The 22,669-nt window shown below is 34.5% G+C and overlaps 2 protein-coding genes across 3 annotated transcripts in view; one reads left to right on the top strand and one right to left on the bottom strand.

Annotated features, from left to right (window-relative positions):
• Positions 1 to 3,747: 3,747 nt before the first annotated feature.
• Positions 3,748 to 11,562, bottom strand: FPGT (fucose-1-phosphate guanylyltransferase). 2 transcript variants are annotated; one of them, XM_008525042.2, is made up of 4 exons: positions 11,328 to 11,562; positions 9,806 to 9,973; positions 8,533 to 8,625; positions 3,748 to 6,660 (listed from the first exon to the last, which is right to left on the bottom strand). In XM_008525042.2, exons 1-4 carry the CDS (start codon positions 11,407 to 11,409, stop codon positions 5,225 to 5,227), a joined length of 1,779 nt encoding a protein of 592 aa, XP_008523264.2. In that variant the 5' UTR covers positions 11,410 to 11,562; the 3' UTR covers positions 3,748 to 5,224. The 2 variants fall into 2 exon arrangements, with proteins under 2 accessions (XP_008523264.2, XP_070448240.1); XM_070592139.1 differs by having other exon boundaries at positions 5,533 to 5,843; positions 11,328 to 11,497.
• LRRIQ3 (leucine rich repeats and IQ motif containing 3) overlaps positions 11,534 to 22,669 on the top strand; it is a 204,388-nt gene continuing 193,252 nt past the window's right edge. Inside the window, exon 1 of the mRNA XM_070592138.1 lies at positions 11,534 to 11,719. The gene's annotated coding sequence lies outside the window, so the exon portion shown is untranslated. The remainder of the gene's footprint in view (positions 11,720 to 22,669) is intronic.

Here is a 22,669-nt window from a genome sequence, read left to right on the forward strand (position 1 = left end):
TCTAGGTTTTCGCCTTGAGCAATTTGGTGGATAACTGGGGTATTTATCTAGATGAAAAAGATCATCAGGAGTGATAGAGGGAAGATAGGAACCCTCTAAATAGAGGATGCTTATTGGATTTCTTTTCAGTGAGGGAGAAATATGAAGGAGGCAGGTACATATACAAATCTAGAATTCAGGATTGACTATATTATAATGGCTAGTAAAGACAAGTTTAAACAATTTTAAATGAAACATAAAATATGCTGTATGCTGATGAAATGATATGGCTAAAATAAGTTTTGTTTTTGTTGTTGCTTATTTCTTCATTTTTATGTTTTAGGAAATTGTAGCATGTTTGTAGAGACACTGAAGATACAAGAAACATGGATAATTTAGCAAATGGCTCTTTCTCTACTGAACTCATGGCAAACATTTTTGTATTTAAACATCAGTAGTTGTAACAAAATAGAATTTCTCTAAAACTCTAGCTTTCTCCCTTCCTTCTCATAGGCTAGCTTCCATAGACAGCTTTTGATTTGACTAGATAATGGTTAAGTAGAAACTCTATTAACTTTAACCAATTATAATGAGTGATGATCTTTCTTACTAAATTTCATTAAAAATTGATCACAGTGTTATACAAGTAGTGAGTTTTATGTTAATTTATGACCTTGTCAGTGTGCCCATACATTTAAAATCTGCACTTGAACTACTTGTTATAATCATAATTATTTCTTTGTGTATTAAAAGTTTTCTAGTTCTAGATTTTATTAAAAATGTTTGAAACTTCTCTGAAGAACAGCATATTGGTAGATATAATTTACTTTCTCAAACCCCAAGGCTAAAAATAATAAGAAACCAATCATGTAGAAATTCATTTGAGTAGAGCAACATTTCTCAACCTGCAAATGAAATGAACACTTACTTGATTTCCAGAGTTGCGTTTTAAAAGATTTTTGCCTCAAGATGTAAATGCTTTAATTCTTTTCCGGGCAATGTGATACTCTCCTACAATGAAGTGGTAAATGAAAACTAACTTGAACCATCCGAATGTTCTGCAGAGACAAAGAGTGGATACCAGTGAAGAAAAGAAATTTTAAAAAACCATTCACATTACTTAACCACAAAGTGTTGGTTGTAGCAAGCATTTTAAGAGCCTGTAAGGAGGCTTGAGATTCAACAAGTAGATGGGTAACACCCATAAAACAGTGCCCAAAGAATATAGACTTTGGAGTTTAGATTGTTTCAGCAATGAATTGAAGCACAATTGAAGGAATATAATTCTGGCACAGAGAACTAGGAAATGACAGTAGCAGATGGATTACATCAGTCTGCAGCAATCAGAGATGAATTGCTCTGTTTGAATGTTGAATTTCATACTTTGGAAGGCTACTAGATTTCTGTAGCCAGAGGCTTCAAAAGATAGACTATTTGTCCAACCGCCCAGAAGGAAACACTAACTCTGTTAGTTTCAACCATTTACTTGCATGGGCAATAATGCCCTTGGGAGAAACATCTTTAGACAAATGTCAATAATCAAGCTGCTTTACAGGTGAATGATAACAGCAACTAATTCACAAGCATCTTCCTCCTTCACCTCCTGTTCTTGCAAATATCAGGGCAGTAGGGAATCAGCGACTTTAATTATCCCTTTATTCCAATTTTTAACTTGACCCTAAATTGTGGTCTACTAGACTACAGCCAAACTGGCACGTTTGAATGACGTGCAAGTTTGGTTTGTTGTGGCTCATGTAGATAGCTCTACCAGGTACAGAAACTGGCACTTTCCTACCAGAGACTGGTGTAATTTGCCCTCCAAAAAAACAAAAAACAGGGGCCTGCCTGGTAACATGGCACTTGAGTTCGCACTCTGCTTTGGCAGCCTAGGGTTCTCCTGTTCGGATCCCGGGTATGGACCTACACACTGCTTATCAAGACATGCTGTGGCAGGCGTCCCACATATAAAGTGGAGGAAGAGGGGCACAGATGTTACCTCTGGGCCAGTCTTCCTCAGCAAAAAGAGGAGGATTGGCAGTGGATGTTAGCCCAGGGCTAATCTTCCTCACAAAAAAAAAAAAAAAAAAAAACTAAGAAATTTCTGTGAATATAGACAAATGGGAGCATGAAGACCACTAGTACATTATACTGAGTTCAGCACATTGGTATTGGAGGGAAGGAGAATGTGCAGTAACCTCTGACAAAGTTCAAGACAAGGAATGTTAAAAGTACAATTTCATTAAGTATAAACAGTTAAAGTTGTGTTCCTCACTCAGAAATTGGCTTTGTCTAAACAAAATTTTAGAGGCACAAAAGATTTAAGTTAAACTAAGCAGCTAATGGCTATTCAATTATTTCTTTTGCACTAAGTGAATTAAAGACAGTACCCTTCAAGTAAATTTAAAAAGGTCTTTTTTTCTTTAATAAAAATAATTTAGTTCTGAAGACTTGTGTTTTATTTAGCTAAACAAGAACAAAGAGAGCATCTGAAAATCCTCTGGACGGTTTTGAGCAAATTAATAATGTTCTTTTTTCAGCTTTCTCTTTCCTTCTTAATTCTGCTAGACTATATCCTGGTACCTAAATCCTGGGCCTCCAAGTTACTTGAGTCCAGAGGACAACATGGTGTATGTGAATGGTATCCTTGAATTTGTGTAATACACCAGTTACCAGCTGTATGTGACAGCCATATGTACATTTTGCAGAAGGCAAAGTTTTGATTTTGGCTTTATGCTGAATTTGATAATCTTTATACAACATGGGAAGTATTGCTTAGCCTCAGAAAATTAATGGATCACCACAGGTTGTGGGAATTAATTTTGGATTCATACCATCAAGTTTTTGTGACTTTCAGCATATTACCTGAATTTTTGAAGTTTTATTTCAACTAAGTATATATTGATACAGTCTTTATTTCTGTTTTACTTAGTTTGGAGACTAAATGTCTAAGGTGGAAGATTAATACCAAATATTGGATTTTTTTCCATGCTCTGCTTGGTCATTGTTCACTCATCAATAAGTTTGTGGAATATACTTAGTTGCAAATAATAGGAGTCTTTTACAAACTTTGAGAGTATATGATTTAAGGGCTAGGATTTTATAAAGTAAAAATGATATATCAAGAGAAATGGTTCAGTTTCTTACTTGTACCTGCATGTGATTATCACTTTGGTTGAGTCAGGTACATTGTTGGTGGGACATGTGTGCTACTACGCACCAAGCAACGCATCTTAAGGCAAGAGATACTCAAGTTCTTCAGAACACGTAACATTTCAGTGACTAGAATCTACACACTGTAAAGAGTATGATTAAAACGGTGACCGCCAACTTGTCAGAGACTTCCTACTGACTGAATAGAAGCCACCACTCTATTAGAGTTTTGCGATTAAACTGAGGCAAAAATTAAAAGGAATTTTGTCAAATATGAAAGCATCAGCATCAAACCTTGCAGAACAGGTATCTAATGCCCACAGCTTGGAGCAAAATCTAGACAGTACTGTGGTGGTGTCATTCTTAGGACATGCAGATACCAATATCTTTGATAGCACATAAGATGGTACTGGGTGGAAATATAACTTTTAAGTTGAAAAATGCTTCAGAAGAGTTTGATTCTGAATGTGAAGTTTTAGAAAAGTACTGACTACACCTCAATATTTCACTTTTTTGTTTCTTTATATGTATATACAAGAGGCTTAAACGATAAAAATCTATATTTAAGTTCATTTAAAAGAAATCATCAATAAATAAAAACTTCAAGTAACAAAGAAGGCATTGCATCATATTTTATTGGTAGTGTTTTCTCTTTTTTAGTGGAACATAAAATAATGGTGATTCTTAATAATTGATGGCACTTTAGATTATGTGAAATACAGTATTAAACATTTAATGAACGACAAATACATAACATCTTCTGAAAGGTCTGCAAGTAAATCAGTAAATGCTAAGCAATAGCTACCATACACCTTCATTTTCTCTTTCGGAAGAACCTTGAAACAAGAAACACACACAAATATCATAATTGAGGGCTGAGGACAAGTTACTTCTGGTTTACCAAACAATTACTTTCATATTGACATGTTAATATATAAACAAAAGTGGCAAAGACTAGTTCTTATTTCAATGTATTCATGTTGAAACACAAAACTCTGACACATCTTTTCTCTAATTATTATTAGACTTTGATATGAAGAAATTTCACATGCTTATAGAAAAATAGGAACACACAACTTAGGATTCCAGCCAATATTTATTTTATCGAAGCTGTTTAGCACCTGTGTATTTTCTTAGTCTTTCTACTCTTTGGCTCCTTCCTGCTGTCTACTTTTTGGCCATTTATTGCTTCTCAGCATCACCAGTGCATGGACAGGAAATAAGAAATGGAAAGTAAAATCAGTCCATTTGGTAATTTAACAGTTCTGTTAAAGGGATTAATAAGAAAGGATGAGAGTAATGTCCAAAATGAACTTATATGATTATCAGTGAATCCAATTATTCATAACATATTCCCCACACAGATATTTGAGAAGGGTGTGTGTGTGTTTGTTTTCCTATGGATGCAATTTTAGGGAAAAGCTTTAAGATATACAAACACATGTTCAAGTTTATAAGGATAAAATAACACATGTCCCCTTGGTGTTTCATGCTGATAAGATCAAGAAATAAGATAAATTTTAATCATCAATTTCAGAGCTGTCTGTATCTAGTTATTTATCAGTTAAGATAATCACAATATTTTAAGCATTGATCTAATCTGAATCGGTCAGCTATAGATCTGTCTCCAAAAGGTATCTCTATAGTATTCCTACAGTGCTCTGAAGATCCTATAGTTGCCATTTTTATTAGTTGATCAGAATAGGACTATGATGTTTGAGAAGGAACTGCCAGTAACTTAGAACTTTATTGGAACCAAAGCCCAAAAGAAGATAGGAAAACTCTAAAGGTATGTTTAGAAAATTACCTTTAAAACTACTATAGTATTGTGTGAACAAAACAATGCTCCACAAGTCCATCTTTATTAAGAATTAAAAATAGTGATAAACATAAAAAACCCCTTTTCTGAACTTAGACTTATTTCATAAAAAAATAGCTTATCTGTATTTTTGTGTGATGTTATGCTACAGCAATTATGTTAATTTTCATTAATTCATTTCAATGAAACAAACATCTACAGAAAACCCCTATATTTGCAGTCTTGCTCCATCATGAAAGGCAAAGTATACAATATTTAAGATGTCTCTAAATCAGACTATTTTCTATTCAAAGTAATTTCTAGAAAAATTTGCTCCCTATAAGTTATCATGTCTTCTACATCTTTGTAAACAAGCATTTCTTCAATGGACAACAATTTGTAGTTATTCAGGCTGAATGTTGACTTGTTCTGCACAGCATTTAACATCTTCAGGGATGTTGTAAATGAATCACTCAAAGATGAACAAACTGGGAAAATACGAGCGTTCCACAAACTCAAACATGTCTTGTTTCCAGAGAACAGCTCCTCTGTAATTTTCAGATTCCAAATATCTAAGCACGACAGGAAACAGACTCCAAAGAATTGAAGTAACTTTATATCTGACAATGTTTTAACATTCTTTTTCAAGTTGTCTTGCACTCCAAATGCCATAGTGGAATACTTTAAGTGTCCATTCATCTTCAAGCTTAAGGAACACACAAAAGAATATGCAGGCAGGACAGCTGTTGTTACGATATGAGAACCACTAATGATGCAGTTTTCCCCAACTGAAACATCCGGCCCCAATCTGGAGTACTCCACAACTGAGCCAGGGGCCACAGAACATCTTGAATCCAGTATACTCTGAATGATACAGGACGTGTTGCCAGAGCATTCTGGTACTGCTGGAAAGATGCTAAAGGCTAAGGACTGTAAGCCAAGCTCTGACTTCAAACTGCTATCTGAAGTAAAATGAAACAAATATTCTTCAGTTGTTCCAATGTGATAAAATTTGGAGTTATTAAGAACAACAACATTTAGTGATGTTCCCTTAAGAAGATGAAATATTCTCTGCCTCACGTCTACCAACTCGGACTCTTCTTTAGTGACATTTGATGTGTTTCTGGTATACTCCACAGTTGCTCCAGGTCCCAAAGCCTGCAGAAAGTCTCCATAGGCATCTATTTCACAGCTCAGTGTGCCTATCTTTTCATAAAAAGCAAGTAACTTTTTCGCTGATTTTTGATCCATATAAAATAGGCTGTCTGTGTAGACATACTCAGGGTCTACTTTAAGAGAGGGAATATCGTCCCTCACAAAAGCCTGTTGAGAAAAATTTCCACGTCTACACACAGCACCAAATTGATGCATCTTTTCTATGCTGGGCTTATGAAGGAAACAATGGCAACATCTGTATTCAAGGTCTCCATATTCTAAATAATTACAAGGTTCTAAAACAAAAACTCCATGTGTAGTACCTATAGTCAAACTAGAAGGATGAGCTAAAGCGGTAAAGCCAGGTTTGTCAAACCTAATAAACTCAGATTCTCCAACACTATAAAGTTCAATATCATCCGCACAGGTAACCAGAATCCCAGGATTCATATGTGAAGGGAAATCAATGTACATGGCGAGCTTTAATTCTAACATCTGATAAATGGGGTTACCAAAAGGTAAGGCAGTGAAAATTTTCCCCAGAGCACTTGCATTTGGAAGGCGTTGACTGTAGCCACCTATGAAATTAAACAAAATAACTGTTTTGAAATGCTTGTAAGATTGTTTACAAGATTTAAAAACCCAGGGGCATCAGTTATAACTCAAAATGTCTCTAAAGCTATTTAATATATACAATGCATTACTATAACTCAGGAAAAAATAATAAATTCCAGAGTACAAATTCAAAGAGCAATTCTCCTGTAGCCATTTCATATAACGCAGTTTTAAAGATTCTCGCTTAGAAAAGAATTCTAACATACCTTAGAGCCTGTGAATTGTTTTGAATCAACTGCATAACTAGTAAAAAGGACCATGGGCTAAACATGATCTCATATCTACATTTTACACAATAAATGTCAACCATGTTATTGGATGCAGTTTTCCTCTACTAAGAATCCACTTCCCAGGGGAAAGAAAATTCATAAATAACTAACATACCAATTCCAAAATTATCTATTAAACAGTAATTTCCAGATGTAGTGTCTTTCCTCAAATTATTACACACACTTAAAGGAAGTAAAGATATTTTATTTAAAAGTATTTTAAAATTTATACTTTTTTAAAATTTAAACAGGCTTTTTCTAGGATGAGCCTTATGACTTAATTCCTTGAAAAGTGTGTTCTCTTAAATACATTAAATAGCTTACATCATTTTTATGTAACTAATTATAGTGAGAGGCAGCATAGAAAGAGTCAGACAAAAATGGGTTCAAACTCTGGTTCACCACTTTTTAGTTGTTTATCTTTGGATTTACTCCAAATCAACAAATCTGGAATAATACTTTGCTTTATCATGTTTTATGAGATCAACTATATATGTAAAGCACTAGGCACATAGTATATTGTTCAACAGATGAAAGCTAATAGTTATTTTCTACTTCTTCCTTTTCCAAAGACTAGCCAATAGTAAAGGTTAGCATTATGAGAACTACCTATTTCTAACTACATTTTTTTCTGGTGTCTAATTTAAATTTACTGAATTGGTAATACTATGACTACTTGTTCTGGAATAAAACTATAAATTAGAATTTTTTACTCTTTTAGTTAGTCTTAAAATCAGAACCTGGATGCTTTACTTGATATCATCTTTACAAAGAATCATTGTTCTGTATGTGAATCATAAGAAACGGAAGGTGCTTTGGAAGCCATGTAGATGAGTGGTTCTAAAATAACCTGTCCTGGGCTGGTACCAGTCCATGACAATGTTTTCACCAGCCCCCAGTACACAAAGAAAAATAACACAGGTTTTTATACAACCGAAATTTTCATTCACCTAAATTTATCCAATTTAAAAAACTATCCTTCATTCTGAGATTCTTTCTTACTTTTCTGCTTTAAAATGTCCTCTTTTCTTTGGATGATTTTTCCTCTTACACATTTTCTTGTCAACTCTATGTTTTGTCACCACCTTTTTTCTGTTTTTAAACTCTTTTAAGGATTACAGACTTTGGCCACCAATAATCAGATAAAAATTCATGATAGAAGGTTTTTGCAAAAGTCTGGTAATTATAGCACTAACCCAGCCTCTCCTCTACAGTAAGACTCCCTTCTAAAGCACTACCAAGAAATGTTCATATTTTGATGAGCTCTGTCTTAGCAAAATAATTTTCTATATACATACTAAAAACAATATCCATGAAAAGTTGATGATGTATGTGATCTACAACTTTAAGGATAAATTTTGTGAAAAACATTATGCTGCTTACAACTAAAATTATCAAGAAAAGCATGAAATATTTGTTTTCAAAGCAGAATAAGTTCAAAGACCAATAAATAAATAAATAAATAAAAGACAGGGGAAAGTATTTGCAAGGGAGAAAAAAGTTCCTAAGATATTAAAGGTAAAATACTGAAAAAAAAAAATGTAAATTAGTAAAGTATAACTTTACCAGAGTGAATTAACAGGATGGTAAAAGAATTCCATTTATCTCCATACAGCTTTTCCAAACATCGAAGGGCACAAAGTGTCGATCCTCCATTTCCTTAAAAATGAAGATAAAAAACAAAATTTATTTCATAGAAATCTATTAAAACTTTGTAATTACGGTAAATTCAGGTCACAACTTTGAGGATATGGCTTTTGGTTACAATTAACTAGGCAGAGAGCAAAGGCATGGCAAAAGAATTAAACTAAATACACATTTCAGAGCAATTAAATAAATAAATAAAAACTAGTAATGAAACCCAGAAATCAGCCCTTGGTAATAAATGATCGGCTAATCATCTTCTGAAACAGTACTAAAAAAAACAGAAGAAATGATAAATTAGGCAATCTGCAACACTAGAAGACTATAAAAATGCACATTCACTTGAGTTAGAAATTGCAAAAGCCATTTAAATATTTCTCCCATGACATAATCAAATACGCAAATTAGATTTCCTTTCTAATAAGTTTTCAAAACCTAGTTTCCTAAAAAACTTCTTCAATGTAACTACCACTTACCAGTTACTGTGGGCAAGTTATTTAACTTTCTGTGTCTCAAATTCTCTTCTATATATTAAGAATAATTAACATATTGACTACATAGTTATAAGGATTAAAACAACGTTAGCTAATTATAACAATGCCAGTGTCATATACATATATATACACCCTATCTCTGGGATCAAGGGGTTTCAGGTTTAAGCATCACATGGAAAATGGCCTCCAGAAAAGGAACATGTATTTTTATTTGTAATGGAAGGTCAAAAGGCAAAGTTGCCCTAAACTAAAATTCTAAAGTAAATATCTATGATACTTAAGCCATTAGACTGCGGTCTTTCGAATTCTGCATTGTGGTCCCAAGAGGCCAAGTATATGTTTTGTCTTGATTTGTATTCTTCATGTAAATTTCTCAAGAAACTGCGGTGTGAGAAGGGATCTTAGGAGCCCTACTGATAAGGTCCAAAGGAATACTCACCATCTGAGTAAATTTTATTAAAACTAATAAAATTCTCTTATAAATAACATAATATTCTTCATGGTAAGTCACAATGTGTAAGAACAGTTGCTATCCCTTTTATCTTTCTGAAAAAATAGTGAATTTATATTAAAATTTTAAAGTCTGTAATGATTACGGGTGGAAAGATGCACAGCTTATAAACTGTAAACCAAAGGAAAGCTTTTCTTCGATGATTATTCTGCCCAAAACCGATGGTATAAATCTAAACATAAATGCATACCAATTTTGGCTCCAGGAGGATCAACAAAAACATGATATTGAACTCCAAGAGGTAACTCCTTTTTTTTCAGCTTTTCTGACAGCTGTTGCTTATAGGCAAGTTCCTGTTTTTCATCAGCTGCTGTTATTGCAACAATGTCCCAGAATTCTCCAGCTGCCACAGGTTTGCCTATGTGGGAAAAGCAAAGAAATGATAGGTATCATTATAATTCTCTAGCTGTTACAGGTTTACCTATTTGGAAAGAAGGAAAAAAAGAGGCAATATTACCACCTTCTTAAATGTATCTTCTGTTTTTGAAAATTAGAGAATGAATAGTGGCCAGCTGTATGATTCAAAAGTTCTAATGAGGATTGTTCACAAATTCTATTTTTTTTTTAAGATTTCTTGCTTCTTTTATGGTCTACCATCCCATTTATTTATACATTCTGAAAGATATCATGTTCCTTCATTAACAGAAGTACTTTCGACTGGCTAGAGATTATTACTTCAATTCTTAAATAAGGAGACCAAGGAATAAATGAACCTTCAGCTCTGAAAATCAATTTTCATGTATCAGGACCACTTAGTGTTTCTCGGCTAAGAAAGACTCAAATCAAGGATCCATTCCTACAATGTTGCTGTTTATAAATGTGGGTACTTTATTTTTTATTACGTTAAGATGAGCCCTGCAAGTTTACAGAGTATTGGAGTACGGTATAAAATTCTGGATAACAGAAAAGTTCCCAACTCCCTGATGAAGTCATAAAAAGACAAGCTGAACTTTCGGCAGACAGTTGGAAGCTCTTCTTGACTGATACACAAGATGCGTAAGGGTTTTTATTGGTTAACAAACAGGACTTGTCATCTGGAATTTAAGTCCTAAACATTTCTCTGTCATTCATGTATTATTTTCTGTACTTTTAAAGCAGTAACGTCATAAAAAATCTAACATTTTATTAGACAATTGTATAGAGAATGACAAGTGGCATGGCCTTTTTTTTTTAAAAAAAAACATTTTGATAAAAACTTCCCCCTTTTAATTTTTAATCCCTGACTCTTCCATGGTTTGTTTTGTTTTTTACTCAGTAAGCGTTCACATTATGGAACAAACCAGTGAAGCAGGCTGGGGGTGGAAGAGGGCTAAAATCAGATTTGTAAGGTGAAAACACTATGCTTTAGATCTTTTAGACTTATTTAAAACAGCTTTTGTTAATAAGCTCGCCAAATGCATAACTACGTTTATAGCTTCATTGGTCAAGTTAATTTTTTCTTCTTCCTTATTTTACTGTGAGATATATATATATATATATATATATATATATATGTTACTAGGAATAAAGTTAAAGAAAAGTAACGAGCATAATGTAAAGAGAGGACAGTGAGAGAGAATAAAAAATTCAGGAGGAATTACTAGCTATGCCTGGGCCAGCGCCCCAGGTCCGCAGGTGAGACACAGACAGGAAGCGAGAGTCCAGCCAGTTTCCCAGCGCATAAAGCGCCCTCCTGGCCGGCGGCCGGAGAGCTGGGGCTCCTCATTCTGTACCTCTCAGCTCTGAAAACCTCTGCAGCCTTCGCTGCGTGGCCTCTCGCAGAGCTACGCCAGGAGCGACACTTGCAGCAGCCATAACTCCACCTTTGGGGCTGGCCTTCCAGGTATCCCGCCGCCCGGCCCAGCACGCGTGCGCCCTGGAATGTAACCCGTCCCTCCTTCCGGGTTCGCCTCTGACCCGCCCCCTGCGTGCGTCACGCACGTAGCCACGCCCCCGAAGCTCTTGGGGCTGCCCAGGGAAAGCCTTGGTGGGGTGAGCCCAGAGTTTTGCTCCGTTTCTCTGGCAACGGTCTCCAGAGCAGATGGCTACCTAGCGATTTGTCAGACTGTGCGGGGACTGGGCCGCTTGTTCCCAACTCATAAGGCCTTGCAGCCCGGTTGACCCGGTGAGTGGTTCAGGGTGGGCGACGAAATTGCTAGAACTGACCCGCCGAGAAGACGGAACTACAGCCTGCTTTCAGCTTTCTCTCTCCGGAAGGCGATTTGTCCTTTCGCGCTCGTGGTTGGTTTCATCCGGGAGCGGTTCCCAAGGACCTCTTGACGATTAACCTCTCCCCGGGCGTCGTCTTTTGATGCCCTGTGCCCGACCCGGATCCAGATACACAGTCTGAACATTTAAAATCTCTGCCCTCTTCAAGAACCTTCTGTTTGTGGCCTCTTTGCCCTTTCAGTTCCTAGAGAATGAGTCCCTCCACCCCTCTCGGTTTTGAGCTCACTTATAGTCTTTTGGAAGTTGTATAAAAGTCAGTCTGCAACCAGGCCCTTAACATTGTGTGATGTTTTAGTTGCTTCTCTGGCGTCCTTTTGTATATACAGATTAATCTAGAACTTTCAGTAACATTCCCAGGAATAAGTCAGCTTTATTAGATGAGTTTTTGGTAGGTATCTATGGGTATTTCTTTTGTAACGCACCAAGTTTATAGTGAGTTTTACAGATTAGTCTGTTAATCTTTATACATAAAAAAGCTATGAATCAGAATAGTGACTTTGTCAAAGTCTCACAATTGGGATGTAGTAGAGAAGATTTAAGCAAGATATTTCAACCCCAAACCCAGAAATCATTCTGGCACACCATACAGTTTGAGTTATTTGGGAAGTCTGTCTTCATTGAGGTCTTCATCAGGAACATAGGCATTTAAGACCCTACAAGCTCTTGCCATGAACTTAACTTGAAATGTTTTTCTTCTAAAGATTTGACATAGTTATCTTATTCTGTACTTACAGAGGAAACATTTGAGTAAAAAGAGAGATTGCTGTTTCATAGTTGTCACTTAAAAGTTTTTTTTGTTCATAAAAACAAAACATTCTCATTAAGAACATTTAGAAAATACAGAAGAGTTAAGTGAGGTGAGGGTGAGCAAAAGGGAGAGTAGCAAGAGAGAGGATCAGAGAGTTGACAAAGGCCCAAAGAAAGGATTTTGTTTTTATCGAGGGAAGCGAAGCCATTGCAGGGTTTTGATGTGACTTGCCCTATATTTAAAAGGATCACTTAGAAATGTGAAGACAGACTGTAGTCGAGGCTGGGGCAAGGATAGAAGAAGCAGGGAGACTTGTTTGGAGGGTACTGCAGTAAAGAGGTGAGAGCTGATGAAGGCTTGGCCAGGATGCTTACAGTGAGGATGATGTCAAGTTGATTAGATTCTGGATGTAGTTTTGAAGGCACAGTCAATATGATTTGCTAATGGAATGGCTGTGGAATGTGAGGGAAAGAGGAATCAAGGATGACTGCCTGAAGGATAGAGTGGTCATCAATTGAGATGGAAAAGGCTCTAGATGGGGAATGTTGGTGGGGTAGTAGGGAGAGTCCAGAATTTGGTTTTGGACGTGTAGGATAAACATGTATATGTATGCAGTGTTGTAATGGAAATTTGTGTGTGATGTGTCTGTGTGCATTATACCTAGGAGTCTGGAGTTCATGAGCGAGGTCTGGGCTAGAGAGAGAATTTTGGGAGCTGTCAGCATACAGATGGAGTTAATTTTAAACTTTGGAACTAGGTGAGGTCTCAAGGGAAGAAAGGTCAATAGAGTCTATAAGCTGAGGGATTGTACATACTAATGAGGTAAAGTAAATAATGACAAAGTAATCAAATAAGAAAATTGTAGATGGTGATAAGAACTGTGAGGGCACTAAAACAGGGTGATGTGATAGACTCTATCACACAGAGCATTGAATATATCATTTCTTGGACCTGGGAAGTATGGCCATAGAGATAGATATTATTTTTTCCTGATATGATTACATTACTCACATAAAATGTACTAGAAGTAAATATATCACATTGTCAGCTATAGTTTTTGTTCTTCCCTCTTTTCTGTTTTTTCTCAAATTTTCACTGTTACTAATTTTAAGTAAAAAATGAAAAAAATGTATACTATGTGAGTGGGAGTAAATTTCCTTGGCTTTTGATTGTAGGGGGTGAAAAAGCATTGGGATTTTCTTTACGTTTATGTTTAATATAATCAAACTGTGATATGGTCGTTTAAACAGTCGTAAGCTAAAGTAACCAGAATAAAACATGCCAATACAGCTAAGTGGTAAACCCATCAATTCTGTACAAGTAAAGCACAATGGAAATGATGTGTATAATTTTGGATTCCACGTTTTAAAAGGGACATCATACAAATTGAACTATAGTAAGTTGAAAAGTGATATTCTGTGGAGGCATATGGGCTTTTTTTCTAGGGCGGGAGAGTAGAAAGTACCTGAAGAAATGTCGTAAAGAAGAGTGAGGTAGATTTTTTTAATAGAACTTTCTTGCGGTATACTTTATCTACCATTAACTTCACCTGTCATAAGCAAACAATTTAATGATTTTTAGTAAATTTACTAAGTCATGCAGTCATCATCATAGTCCAGGTTTATAACATTTCCATCACCCCAGTAAGATGCCTTGTGCCTGTTTACAGTTAATGCCAATTAAGTTGTTTCTGTTACCATAGGCATAACTATGACTGTTGTGTGGAAGTTATAGAGAAGCACATTAAAATTTTTTTCCTTTAAATTCAATTTTTTTCCCCTTCTTCATAAGAAGAAGCTGAAGCCAAATAAAGAGGATCCTGGATTATGGACCATGGAGTTCGTGGTGTGTGGCTTGGCCAGCTCATGCTAGGGCTCTGATCTTTTCCATTCCTTGTGCTTCCTCTCTCTGTTTAACCACTGTTCCTCCTCCTACTCTTGCTGAAAAGCAGTGTAAAGCAAAAATCTTTCTACTGTTTCCTTTATTTCAATTTATTTACTCAGCTAGCCTGTTCTCAACTTATTTCTTCACTATTTTTTTCCCATTGTGTCCTGTTGAAGGAACCCTCACCCTGAACTTCTGTTTTCCTTTCTCCTTTAGTTATTTTTTTAAAAGACTCTGTTTTTTAGAGCAGTTTAAGGTTCACAGCAAAATTGAGAAGAAAGTACAGAGATTTCCAATATACCCCCATATATACCAACACATGCATAGCTTTCTCTGTTGTCAGAATTCCTCCACCAGAGAGGTACATTTGTTACAACTGATGAACCTAAATTGACATATCATAATCACCCAAAGTCCAGGTTTACCTTAGAGTTCACTCCTGGTGTTGTATAGTCTATGGGTTTGGACAAAGTATAATGACATGTATACATTGTTATAGTGGCCCTAAAAATTCTGCCTATTTATCTTCCCTCACCTCACACCCTGCAACCACTGATCTTTTTAGTATCTCCATAGTTTTGCTTTTGCCAGAATGTCATATAGCTGGAGTCATTCAGTATGTAGCCTTTTCAGATTGACTTCTTTCACTTGGTAATATGCATTTAAGGTTATACCATGTCTTTTCATGGCTTGCTAACTAATTTATTTTTAGTGCTGAGTAATATTCCATTGTCTAGTTGTATCACAGTGTATTCATTCACCTAGTGAAGGACATCTTGGTTTCTCCCAAGTTTTGGGGATTATGAATAAAGCTGCTATAAACATCCATGTGTTGGCTTTTGTGTGGAAATAAGTATTCAGCACCTTTGGGTAAATACCAAGGAGGGCAATTACTGGATCTTATGGTAAAAGATGTTTAGTTTTATAAGAAATTTCCAAACTGTCTTCCAAAGTGGCTGTACCATTTTGCATTCCTACCAGCAATAAATGAGAGTTCCTGTTGCTCCACATGCTCACCAGCAGTTGGTGTTGTCAGTGTTCAAGATTTTGGCCATTCAAATAGCTGTGTAATGTCATCTTGTTGTTTTAATTTGCATTTCCCTGATGACATATAATGAGGAGCAACTTTCATATGCTTATTTGACATTTGTATATCTTTGGTGAAGTGTCTTAAAGTTTTTGATCCATTTTTTTTAATCTGGTGGTTCATTTTCTTGTTGAGTTTTGAGTTCTTTGTGTATTTTAATAAGTCTTTTATCAAATCTCTTTTGAGAATAGTTTCTCCTTGTCTGTGATTTTTCTTCTCATTCATTTGACATTGCCTTTTGCAGAGCATGTGTCTTTAATTTTAATGAGGTCCAGGTTATAAAATATTTCCTTCTTGGATTATGCTTTTGAAAAGCATAATCTAGAAGTCATCATCATACCTAAGGTCATCTAGGTTTTCTCCTAGGTTATATTCTAGGAGTTTTATAGTTTTGTGTTTTATATTTAGGTCATAGATCTATTTGAATTCTTCTGATGGCGTAAAGTCCATATCTAGACTGATTTTTTTACATGTGGATGTCCAGTTGTTCAGCACCATTTGTTGAAAGTATATCTTTGCTCCATTGTCAAAGATCAGTTAACTATACTCATGTCTGTCTATTTCTGGGTTCTCTATTCTGTTCCATTGTTCTATCTTTCCATTCTTTCGATAATACTGCACTGTCTTGACTACGATAGCTTTATACTAAGTATTGAAGTTGGGTAGTGGGTCATTCCTCCAACTTTGTTCTTTTCCTTCAATATTTAATTAGATATTGAGGATTTTTTGCCTCTGCATGTAAACTTTAAAATCTGTCGATATCAATAAAATAATTTGCTGAGATTTTGATTGGAACTGCATTGAATCTATAGATCAAGTTGGGAAGAACTGATATCTTGACAATATTGAACCTTCTTATCGGTGAACATTAAGTCTCTCTCCATTTATTTAGTTCTTTGATTTTGCTCATTAGTGTTTTGTTGTTTTCCTCCTGTAGATCTTGTACATAGTTGTTACATTTACACCTAAATATTTCATTTTTGGAAGTGCTAATGTAAATAGTATTGTATTTTTAACTTGTTCGTTATTGGTATATAGGAAAGTGTTTGCCTTTTATGTAGTAACCTTGTATGTGCAACCTTGCTATGATCGCTTAGTAGTTTGAGAAGTTTTTTTGTCAATTCTTTTGGATTTTCTACATAGATAATCATGTCATCTATGATTAAAGATGGTTTTATTTCTTCTTTCACAATCTGTACATTTTTATTTCCATTTCTTGTCTTATGGTGTTAGCTAGGACTTCCAGTACAATATTGAAAAGCAGTGGTGAGATGGGACCTCCTTGTCTTGGATGTCATCTTAGTGGGAAACCTTCTAGTTTCTTACCATTAGGTATGTTGTTAGCTGTAGATTTTTGTAGATATTCTTTATCAAGTAGAGAAAGTTGTCTTCTATTCCTAGTTTACTCAGAGTTTTTATTGTGAATGGATGTTGGATTTTGTCAAATGCCTTTTCTGCATCTATTGATATGATTATGTGATTTTTCTTTTTTAGCCTGTTGATTTGGTGGATTACATTAATTGGTTTTTAAATGTTGAAGCAGTCTTGCATACCTGGGATAAATCCCACTTGGTGGTATGTGTATTATTCTTTATATACATTGTTGGATTCAATTTATTAACACTTTTTCAAGATTATTGCATCTATTTTCATGAGAAATATTGGTCTGTCATTTTCCTTTCTTCTAATGTCTTTTTCTGGCCTTAGTGTTATGATAATGCTGTCCTCAGAGAATGAGTTAGGAAGTATTCCCTTTGCTTCTATCCTCTGGGAGACTGTGGAGAAGTGGTAAAACTTCTCCCTTAAATTTTGGTAGAATTCCCTAGAGAACTTATCTGGGCCTGGTGTTTCTGTTGTGAAAGGTTATTAATTATTGATTCAATTTCTTTCATAGATGTACATTTGTTCAGATTGTCTATTTTATTCTTGTGTGAGTTTTGGCAAATTTTGTCTTTCAAGAAATTGTTCCATTTCATCTAGGTTATCAAATTTGTGTGCGTGGAGTGGGTCATGGTATTTCTTTATTATCCTCCTAATGTCCATGGGATCTATAGTAGTATTTCTTCCTTCATTTCTGATATTAGTAAATTGTGTTCTCTCTCTTTTTTTCTTTGTTTGGCTAGAGGCTTATCAATTTTATTGATCTTTTCAAAGAACCAGCTTTAGGTTTTATGGATTTTCTCTATTGATTTCCTGTTTTCCATTTAATTGATTTCTGCTGTAATTCTTATTATTTCTTTTCTTCTTCTTACTGTGGATTTAATTTACTTTATTTGTTTTAGTTTCATAAGGTAGAAGTTTAGAGTATTGCTTTAGGTCTTTCTTCTTTTGTAATATATGCATTCAGTGCTATAAATTTCATTCTAAACACCACTTTTGCTGTACCCCATGAATTTTGATAAGTTGTATTTCTATTTTCATTTTGTTTAAAATATTTCTTAATTTTTCTTGAGTTCCTCTTTGGCCTATGTGTTATTTATAAATGTGTTGTTTAATCTCTATATATTTTGGGGTTTTCTAGCTGTCTTTCTGTTATTGATGTCTAGTTTAATTCCATTGAGATATGGCATAGGTATTGTATGATTTCTTTTAAGTTTGTTAAGGTGTGTTTTATGGCCCAGAATGTGGTCTATCTTGATAACTATTTCTTGTGAGCTTTTGATGAAGGTATATTCTCCTGTTGTTGGATGAAATAGTCTATAGATGTCAATTATATCCAATTTGGTGTTGTTGAGTTCAACTACGTCCTTACTGATTTTCTGTCAGCTGGGTCTGTCCGTTTCTGATAGAGGGATGTTGAAGCCACCAACTCTGACAGTGGATTCATCTGTTTCTTCTTGTAGTTCTATCAGTTTTACTTTACATAGTTTCACCCTCAGTTGTTAGATGCATAAACTTTATTAAATGACTGTTATGATTATGTAATGCTATTTTTATCCCTGATAACTTCCCTTTCATTGAGATCTGCTCTGCCTGAAGTTAATAGAGCTACTCCTTTCTTTTGATTAGTGTTAGCGTAGTATATATTTCACCATCATTTTGCTTTAATATGTATATATTTATATTTAGAGTAGTTTTTCGGTAGACAACATAGAGTTGAGAATTTCTTTTAATCTCCTCTGACAGTCTCTTTTAATTGGTACATTTCGACCGTTGACATTCATAATGATTTATTCATATAGTTGGATTAATATCTGCCATATTCATTACTGTTTTCTATTTGTTGCCATTATTCTTTGTTTCTGGTTTTTTCTTCTACTCTTTTTCTGGCTTTCATGGTTTTAATTGAGCATTATGTTTGATTCCATTTTCTCTCAACATATCAGTTATGGTTATTTTACTTTTTTCAGTGTTTGCCCTAAAGTTTGCAATATTCATTTACAACTGATTCAATTCTATTTTCAAATAACACTATGCCCCTTCCTGAGTAGTGTAAATTTTTCTTATTAAGAAATTGTAATTTCTGTGTAGATGTTTTTCTGGATGTTTTGATTAGTTTTTATTGTTTTATATCCATCTTCTGGCTCATCACTCTTTCAAGTTTATGGTTTTACAGTCTACAAGTGTGGAATAAAAATAAAAGTTGAAAATGGTGGTTTTCACAATATTTTTTAATAGAAATATACAGCCTTCTAAATTTTAGAAATCAAATACATTTAAAAGAGAAAAAATCAGATGTCTTGATTACAAGTGAATCTTGATTCCTTGTTTCAAATGACTTCTTATGTTATTTGAAAACGTGTAGAATATACCACGAAAATATAATGTTTCAAAAATTAAGCTTATTTATAAACTTATAAACCAACTTGATTCTATTTTCATTTGCCTTGAGATACATAATGTTCTGACTGTTCTACTAGAACCTCTCTCTTTAAGTTTTCAAGTACATTTTCTCTGTGATGTAAAATCAGGGCAAGTCTTCATCAAAACAGAATTGACTCAATAAATCTATTGGCCAAATAAAAATATGTAAAAAGTATAATTGCTATATTTTTGATGGGCTTAAATATATTGTAGACATTCTACACCAAAAATAGTTTGCAACCACAATAGATGTAAAATATTACTAATTATAATTCTTATAGTTAGATTTTTTTAAAAAATAAAACTTTGCTTTTTTCCCTTTTAGTGATTTTATTTTATATGCGGAATCTTAGTAGCTTTTGTGATAATTCTGGAATCCAGTGTCCATAATTCCATTTATTTAATAATGTTATAACGAATGCTTCCAAAATAATTTACTGTAACATAGATGATCAAACCCAATATTATATTTTAATACACTTTTTACTTAAAATAATAAAGTATCTAAAATTCCAGTGAATGACTGTGATGTCTAGAGGTCATTGACACAGTCAGCAAAGCATTTCCATGAAAATTTCTTTTAAATATTTATTATGTATCCACTTGAAAAGGAAATAAATGAATAAAGATTTTTTACTTTTCAATATTTAATTTAGATATTTGTTAATTATAAGCTCATATGATTCACCTCATGTATTTGCCACCAGTTTTTTTAAATGGAAAAAGTTGTGAACAAAGATGAGACTTATAATTGATGTATATTGTATTTTATAAAGATATGGTTTTTACAGTATTAAAAATGTATGATAATTTTAAAATTGGTACTTCAGTTTTTACAAACTAATGAAAGATTTACTGACAATGATACTGATTTCTTTTTACCACAGAACTTCTTTGAAATTATAATTGAAGTGCTGATGGTTTCTCTGTGTTGCTGTACTTTAAATTTGCCTTTTTAATATTATATTATTATTTGAACTTGATAATATACACATTTGTATGCACATTTTGCAAAGTAATTGTAAAATCATCAAAGCCTAAAAGGGACAAAAGTACCTGGATTCCTCTTTAATGGTCGTATTTAAAATTGGCAGCAGTTGGTTAGCCAGCTTTTAAGTAGGTGGAGGAGGAGATATCAATTGTAGTGGTTTTCAGCTTCCCTTGGTGGACAGTCTAATCATCTGGGCACTTAGCTGCAGAGATAAGATTCAGGAGGTATGCAATGGGGCCTAGGAATTTGTGTTATTCTAGTTATTCTGATGTACAATAAAGAATGAGAGACAAAATTAAATTTTGCGTGAGGTAGTGTAAAACAAAATGTGAAAAATCTCCACTTATCCAAAATGATTGGGGTATGTGACAGACTGTTTAAAAGAATAGTCCAAATAGCTGAAACATAGTTTATATTCTGAATGTTTAAATTCTGAATGAATTTACTAGTTCTTAAAGAAATGGAAAAATTGGGGCTCGTCCCATGGCTGAGTGGGTAAGTTCACATATTCTGCTTCAGTGGCCCAGGGTTCACCCGTTTGGATCCTGGGTGCAGACCTACACACTGCTCATCAAGCCATGCTGTGGCAACATCCCACATAGAAGAACTGGAATGACTTACAACTAGAATATTAACTATGTTCTGGGGTGGGCTTTGGAGAGGTGAAAAAAAGGAAGATTGGCAACAGATATTAGCTACGTTTATTCCTGTTCCCTACTAATCATATGTTAATCTTTCCTCTGGATAGTAATAAGTTGATATTGTATAATAATGTTCTATTCTGGAATTTTTGTGTATGCGTTTGAGGAAAAGTGGCTCTGAGCTACCATCTATTGCTAGTCTTCCTCATTTTATTTGAGGAAGTTTGTCATTGAGCTAACATTTGTGCCCATCTTTCTCTGTTTTATGTGGGATGCTGCCACAGCATGGCTTGATGCACGGTGCTAGGTCGGTGCCTCAGATCCAAACCCACAAATTCCAGGACACTGAAGCAGAGCACATGAGTCTAACCACTACACCACCATGCCACCCCCTGGAAATTTCTTTTTTTTTTAAAGATTGACACCTGAGCTAACAACTGTTGCTAATCTTCTTTTTTTTTCCTGCTTTTTTTCTCCCCAAATCCCCCCAGTATACAGTTGTGTATTTTTTAGTAGTGGGTCCTTCTAGTTGTGGCCTGTGGGACGCCACCTCAGTGTGGCCTGATGAGCGGTGCCATGTCCATGCCTAGGATCCGAACTGGTGAAACCCCGGGCCACTGAAGCGGAGCGCGTGAACTCAACCACTTGGCCACTGGGCCGGCCCCGGAATTTTTTTTAATATTAAGGTTATTTATATACTAGCAAATAAATACTGTTGGTGGAAGTGAATATTAATGCAATCGAGAGTGTGAATATAAATTAATCTAGTATATAAGACTGATTTTAAGATTGTTTAAGAATTCATATCATACCAAGTAATCGAGAATGGTTTAAAAATTAAAATACAGTCATGCATTGCTTAATGCTGGGAATACATTCTGAGAAATTTGTTGTTAGGTGACTTCATTATTGTGGGAACATCATAGAGTGTACTTACATAAACCTAGATGGTATAGCCTACTACACACCTAGGCTAGATGGTACTAATACTATGGGACTACCATTGTATATGTGGTCCATTGTTGACTGAAACATTGTTATGCAGTGCAAGATTGTATATAAAAGAAAAATCAGTTAATAGGAACCAAAAAGTATATTTCAGGTACCTGGGATAAGATTCAGTATTTAAGCATTAAATTAACTGAATGACATGCCAGATATGGAAGAGATATATTTTGGAGTAAGATTTCTTACTGTATGATAAAAGGAACCTCACAGGGTATGGAGAAACATTTTTTTACCCCCCTCACTAAAGATCTGAAAGGCAAGTAAAGAGTTAATTGCTTTTTATCACAAAAGATCCTTCATATAATCTGGTTAAAGTATTTAAAATATAGATATTTATAGAGACTTCTGGGGTGAGATAATAACAAAATATGTCCCAACCCCCAACCATTTGAGACTATAAACTAGGATTATAATATTTTGCAAGTTTATTTATTGAAAATACATTTATGACTGATTTACTTTTTTCTGCTTACTTTGTGTTTAATTTGCTCTTCTTTATCTAGTTTCCTAAGGTAGAAATTTAGATTGTTAATTTTAGATCTTTTCTAATACATGGATTCAATGCTGTAAATTTCATTCTAAGCATTGCTTTCACTGTATCCCACAAATTTTGATAAGGAATATTTTAATTTAGTTGAAAATATATTTTAACTTATCTTATGATTTCTTCTTTGACCCATATG

This window comes from Equus przewalskii, chromosome 24, assembly GCF_037783145.1.
Source record: "Equus przewalskii isolate Varuska chromosome 24, EquPr2, whole genome shotgun sequence".
Classification (NCBI taxonomy): domain Eukaryota; kingdom Metazoa; phylum Chordata; class Mammalia; order Perissodactyla; family Equidae; genus Equus; species Equus przewalskii.